The 6427-nt window shown below is 45.2% G+C and overlaps 2 protein-coding genes across 2 annotated transcripts; both read right to left on the bottom strand.

The window, feature by feature from the left end:
* Positions 1–1346: 1346 nt before the first annotated feature.
* LOC133026186 (phosphoglycerate mutase 1-like) lies at positions 1347–2118 on the bottom strand. The gene has a single exon (XM_061093051.1). The coding sequence runs from the start codon at positions 2110–2112 to the stop codon at positions 1348–1350; it is 765 nt and encodes a 254-aa protein (XP_060949034.1). The 5' UTR covers positions 2113–2118; the 3' UTR covers position 1347.
* A 2452-nt stretch (positions 2119–4570) lies between these two features.
* On the bottom strand, positions 4571–6129 carry LOC133026417 (phosphopantothenate--cysteine ligase-like). The gene is made up of 3 exons (XM_061093314.1): positions 5586–6129; positions 5396–5499; positions 4571–4897 (listed from the first exon to the last, which is right to left on the bottom strand). Exons 1-3 carry the CDS (start codon positions 6118–6120, stop codon positions 4571–4573), a joined length of 966 nt encoding a protein of 321 aa, XP_060949297.1. The 5' UTR covers positions 6121–6129.
* Positions 6130–6427: the final 298 nt, after the last annotated feature.

Consider the following 6427-nt stretch of genomic DNA (forward strand, 5'->3'; position numbering starts at 1 on the left):
AGAGGCACGGAGAAATGCAGCTCGGTCTCGGCAGAGAAGGAAGAGGGTAAGATAACTGCAATTACACAAAGTAATTCACAGATTATTATTATAATGTATTGTGTCATTGCACTGTGCTCATTTTACTGATTTGTTTCAGTTACTTGGAGCGAGACAGAGTGTCCTGGTGCCAGATGAGTCGGACTTCTGGAGGGGAACCACCATCGACATGATGTCGGATGAGGAGGACGGCTCATATTGCGGGTTGTCTGGGTGGATCGTGCGGCCTCCATCTTTCCGCAGCAGGGAGCTCTCCGACCTGTGTGCAACACTCCAGACTAGGCTGGAAGCCGATCCAAAATACGGAGCAACTCGCCACAGGCGGCTGTATAATGGGGCAGATTCGGATAGACTGCCGCCCAGGTCCTACGATCCAGAGGGTGCACAGAAACATTTTAAGCCAGACATGAGACCCTCAAACTTGATGCCAGTTTTGTAAATAAAGTTTTAATTTACAACAATTGCAGCATTGCTTTTCTCTTTGTCCCAAAACTGCATATTGACGTCATAGATATAGTGTTGCCAATATGATAACAATGGTATGAATAAATCTGCAGTGTTTTTTGGGTGTTATTTTCCCTTTAATAGGAACCAGAGTGGTGATTATGCAGTGGTGGTCCCTTGATGCAGATCAATGAACTGATAGTTCATATTAACAAATATGAGCAACAATATTATTAATAATAATTTATTATTATGGTTATTATAATTATCAGCGTAAATTTGTGGGCGGGGTATACCCCACGTGTGCACTGCAATGACCTATAAGGTGACCAATAGCAACACTTCTACCAACCAATCACGAGTGACATTAGTTTCAAGGGTCTGTGGTATCCTCCAATGGTGAGTAGAGAGAGGTTCTAGCCAGCGGCTGGACTCCGATTCATATGCTAATTAGATCACACGTCGCGAACTGTCCGCGCGGCGGAGGGAGACCCCCCGCGGCTCTCTCCTTTGTTCTCCAAATCCCCCTTATGGTCCGCAAACGCCGATAGACCCACCTTGTCTTCACTGGCGAACGCCGAGGCAACATTATGGAAACAGTTGGTTACAGCAGGGGATTAGGCCTGTCCGTAGAGGTTCACTGTGACAATAATACTGCTTTTCGTCTAGTGACTGTGGCTCTCTAATATATCCGAACCCTTCACCATCTACTCTCGCTGCACTGTGCTTGTAGAGTGAAGTCGTCTCTGACAACAATCTACGGTAGATTGTCCAAAAATAAATTAGGGCTTGGAAACAAAAACACTGATCTGAGGCCAGTTGGGACTCTAACCCACAGAGAGTGGTCTTTGTTCTCCCATTACTTTACTTCTTGGCCTTCCCCTGAGCAGCCACGGCCTCCATGGCCTTACGTACGGTCTCCTCGTCTCCCAGGAACTGCATCGGCTTCACAGGTTTCAGGTTTTTGTCGAGCTCGTAGAGGATGGGGATGCCAGTGGGCAGGTTCAGTTCCATGATGGCCTCATCTGACATTCCCTCCAGATGCTTAACAATCCCCCTGAGGCTGTTTCCATGGGCGGCGATGAGCACCCTCTTGCCCTGTTTGATCTGAGGGGCGATCTCGTTGTTCCAGAATGGCAGCGCCCGTGCGATGGTGTCCTTCAGGCTCTCGCAGGACGGAAGCTGCTCGTCAGTCAGGTCTGCATAGCGATGATCCTTGCTGATGATAGGGTAGTAGTCATGGTCTGGGCCCATGACTGGAGGAGGAATATCGAAGGAGCGTCTCCAGATCTTCACCTGAGCGTCTCCGTGCTTGGCAGCGGTCTCTGCCTTGTTCAGACCCGTCAGGCCTCCGTAGTGGCGCTCGTTGAGCCGCCAGGTCCTGTGCACCGGCAGCCACATCTGGTCAATGCCGTCCAGGACCAGCCACAGGGTCCTGATGGCCCGCTTCAGCACGGAAGTGTAGCAAATATCAAACTCAAAGCCAGCATCTTTCAGGGCCTGGCCACCTCTCCTCGCCTCCTTCTCCCCGGTCTCGCTCAGGTCGGCATCGAACCAGCCGCTGAACCGGTTCTCCTGGTTCCAGGTGCTCTCTCCGTGGCGGATCAGCACAAGTTTGTAGGCAGCCATGATGGATCCTGATACTGTGAGGAACGATCTGAATAACTCTTACACTCTTAAACTCTCAACTTCCCCAAAACTATTTAGTTTTTATTGTATATTTGACACTTGTACGATCAAGCGAGGATTTGTTCCCCAAATCTGTGACATTCTTTGCCTACCTCTCCTATTATGTATTTTCGTTGTGTCTTGTTTTTTATAGTCAATAAATGTCTTGCTGCAAAACCAAGTTTCCAGTTTATAAAAGTCTGATGTGGTTTAGGACAGTTGTGATGTTCGTTTGTGTGAAAACTTTGAATATTCTGGCTGTTTATCAGCATCAATTTTTATTTTCAATTGACGTTCCAGTTGAAATGTAAGTCTTGCTAGCTGGTTGTCTGCTAGAGAAACAACCAAACAGCATTTTACTCCCTACAATTATATCTGTCTGTAAGTTGTTAAGGTGGGATTGTAGAAATTGACACGACAGGTGTCAGTTGAAATGTAAGTCTTGCTAGCTAGCTAACGATAGGAGTTAATGCCATATTCTGTATCTTCTATTCTGTAAATTGTTAAAGTGGGATTGTAGAAATTGACACGACAGGTGTTATTACACCAACACATCTGAGTGGCTCCATTGGAAAGTAAACATAGTGCCATGTTAAAGGGATGAGGAAAAGAAAGTGTTTCCACACAGCAGATCTGCTATAGAAACACTTCACTGGCAGAATAAGTCATTTAAACTCATTTTATAGTTAGTTTTACCTCTGGCTCCTCCTCCTCCTCCTCCTCCTCTCTTCGGACGTTTTATCCAACAGGGATGGCCGTAACGACAGCAACCCTGGAGGAAATAGTTGCAAATCGGCATTTTCAAGTGTTGTATCTGTAGCCGAGCGTTTAGTTGTATTGACTGATTTTTTCTGTCTCAGCAGCAGCCCGTCCTGCGACTCCCTCAGCCAATGCCATGAGGTCCCGCCCACCCTGGTTTGTGTTGTGATTGACAGCACGGTCAGGGCTCTCTGGGCCTGTCAGCCAATGATTGATTGACGATGACAAACAATAGACCAATAATATGTGTCGATGCTGGCAACACACTGCTAGCCATCTGTAGCCAATTGGCCAGCCCAATTGAAGGGAATTTAGAGAGGATGAAGAGAAAATAAAATTAAAAAAAACATAGCGGACCAGACCGGCCCACATTGGGTCAACGGCCCACCGGGACGATGCCCAGTATGCCAGATGGCCAGTCCACCCCTGCCTCCCACCATCGGTGCTTGGGCCCTAAATAAAGTCCAAATCATTGGAGTCAAGAGCTTATTATGCCATGGACAAGTGAATTTTTCCTAGTAGTTTGGGAAGGGAATGTCTGGGACTTTTTCACGCGATGAAACAGCTTATTTGGTTTATGTGAAGCACAGTGTTTTGGTGTCACCAGAAAGTATTTTCTTAGAAAACTGTACTGGGTGCCACTCTCGGTTCCGACAAAATTTCTTGGATGAGCTTGACAGACAGGCAATGTTAACAATGTATCATTAGATATATACCCTGAAAATTGTATCACTGATTACAATTTTCAGAATTGGTCAGAATCAATGACTACAGATAAAAACATATGGCTCGGCAACATAGGCTTAGTGTGAGGTATTTGTAGAACATCTCAAAGAACTGAATGGTTTATAAACTGTGGTTAATTCTAAATTGGCTTTATACATGTAGATGAAAGACCCCTATTTCGAAATTATGCCATTATTCTGTTATCTTAGAATTAGTTTTACTCCAATCTACCATTTACTGAACTCACTAAAATAGCCTGGCAGTATGTTTGGATTTGTATAATCTAAAAACTATAAAAAAGTTAAAAAATAACAACAACCACAACTAAATGTACAGCAAAAACAGGGAAGATTGAATTTAAGCTCCCTGCAACAGACCGAACTTAAAGGGACTCTTACCTTTGTTGCATTTTTACACTTTTTGTGGATAAGGTTAAATTGGTATTAATAAGGTAATGACACTCTAAAATGCAAGACAGACCCACCAGGAGTTAAAACAAACAATTATTTCACTCTCGTAATATTTAGTGAAAACTTCAACCAATAAAATTCTTCGGACTGAAAGACCTTATTGGCCGACAGACCTGTCTGTTTGCTGCATGGACATGCAGGTTTTCCGTCTGCTTCTTGTGGCGCATTCGGGCCCGCGTCATCAAGGCGCGTCCTCAACTAGAGGGTTTGTTTTGATTCCACGGCAGACAGTAGCGAGTAGCGACCGTAGCGACTGACGATGGCAGACCAAAGTGGTCCACGGCGTACTGAAACAGCCGCTCCCAGGGGGAAAAACAAACAAATAAAACACCGCGGATGGGAACGAGGGGGTGGGGCATTGGAGGAAGGCGGGATGATTCGAATGTGCTGTGATTCTCAAATGCAACAAAGGTAAGAGTCCCTTTAAAGCTGCGTCACTGACTCAGATGTTCAGGTGATGACTGTCAACTCACTTGTTGATTTATGAACCTGTTATGTGCTGCTGTCAGGTTGCTCACTATCCTCTCTTCTATCTCCACCTCATGCTTCACGTCCTCATCTGTGAGGATCAGCTCATCCTGAGTTGTTGGGGTCACCACCACCACGTAACCCCGTCTAGAGTCCAGTACGTTGGCCACCACCACCTGGTGCCTGTAGTTGTTCAGAGCTCCACGAGCCTTGTCCAACAGGATTGCTGCGTTGGTCTCCAGTTTAAAAGATATGACGAATGCCTGAGGTGCCCAGTCCTTCACCAGTGGGGACAGTATCTTAGGGACCATGTTCAAGCTAAGCTGAGGGAGAGAAAAATATATCATTAATAACAGGACTGAGTCAACAGCCATACTTACTGTTCCGTGAGGCTGTACTTAGACACAGCAGTGCTTTAAGTTAAATGCTAACATGCTTAGCCGGTTTGTTTATCATGTTAGTATGCAAACATTTACTACAGTTTAGGCTGACCAGAATATCATTACCTCAACCAAAGAGACTATGTTTTCACCCCTGTTCTTTTCTTTGTTTTTAAGTAACATAACACAAATCTACAGGAGAGATAGCTCAGGGAACCCTTTAAATTTGAAACATTCTAATGATTTCCATTCTAGTTTGCTTTGCAGGTATTTGGTCATAAACAAGTGTTGAATAAACAAAAACTGGACCTGATGATGGCACAGGATCAAAAGTATGGGATATCACGTACAAAATCAACACTTCCATGCCTAGAACCATACAGTCACCTCAGTCTTAATTAGAAACTGAAATCTTGAATGTACAGCAGTATTCCTACTCACTTGAAGAGGACCATTTGAAGACTGGATTTTGTGTTCAGGCATCTCAGATGCTGGGATATAGAAATCAGACACAGCTGCCGACAAATAAAACATGGCCTTTGGTCCTAAGTGCAGAAAAAACATTGGATAACAGATTATGAATAATTTGTTCAGTAAGGACTTCAACCTGTGAATTGTTATTAATCTGTACCTATAGTGCTGAGTGCCTGTGCTGCTGCTTTGAGAAGATGCAGATACTCTGACAGAGTGCTGAACTCAATGGGCAGGAGAAGTTCGCCATCTTTCACTCCCTGGTATTTCTTCAGCACTTTGGCTATGTTAGGAAGCACCTGTTGGTTAACTAGCACTTCACCGGAGAAGCCAGATGCTTCATCCCCACTTGTGAACTGCAGGGCATCCAGCACATTTATGGTCGAGAACATTCGAGTATAAGGGTAGATGGAGCGGTGCCTGTGCAGGAAGACGACAGCGTAGCCGGAGTCTATGAAGTACTCTGCAGAGCAGGCTCCTCGTCTGCCACTGCTGAAGTTATCGAGGAAGTGGACAGTGCGCGACTCGAGGGGAACTTTGGTGCCCCCGGACGTGATGAGAACCACCTGGCGACCTGCAGCCGCATGTTGGGTCGCAAAAGCAGACATCTTTGCCTTGACCTCCTCAACATGGGCGGGAACAGCAAATTCTTCAGCTAACTTCCCATCAGTGGAAGATATACTGGATTCAGCCATGACCTGATGAGAGAGAGAGAGAGAGAGAGAGAGAGGTGCTATCATCAGTAGGGGAAGATTGATGCAGTTTAGTAGTTACACTTCCCATAATCTGCAAATAAACATCAGGTTAGCTTGCCAGTCAAGTGAAACCGGTTGTATGATGTCTACTCTGGAGGGAGTCAGCGTTTATAACCTCTAATGAAATATATAAAAAAAGTGATAATCAAAGGAATTAAAGCTCTCAAAGAGTCAAATAATTTGCCTGAATCCTTTGATGCTGAGCCGTAAACAAACAACTCCACTCCTGCAGTGAATGTCAGTGGTC

Source organism: Limanda limanda, chromosome 19 (genome assembly GCF_963576545.1).
Source record: "Limanda limanda chromosome 19, fLimLim1.1, whole genome shotgun sequence".
In the NCBI taxonomy this organism is placed as follows: Eukaryota; Metazoa; Chordata; class Actinopteri; order Pleuronectiformes; family Pleuronectidae; genus Limanda; species Limanda limanda.

Bases quoted from the DNA above. Each gene is read 5' to 3' on its own strand.
- LOC133026186 (XM_061093051.1), bottom strand. From the start codon at position 2,112: ATGGCTGCCTACAAACTTGTGCTGATCCGCCACGGAGAGAGCACCTGG.
- LOC133026417 (XM_061093314.1), bottom strand. From the start codon at position 6,120: ATGGCTGAATCCAGTATATCTTCCACTGATGGGAAGTTAGCTGAAGAA. The intron at 5,500-5,585 runs GTACAGATTAAT...TTCTGCACTTAG, and splicing joins ACAGGCACTCAGCACTATAG to GACCAAAGGCCATGTTTTAT. The intron at 4,898-5,395 runs GTGAGTAGGAAT...TCTCTCCCTCAG, and splicing joins CTTCAAATGGTCCTCTTCAA to CTTAGCTTGAACATGGTCCC.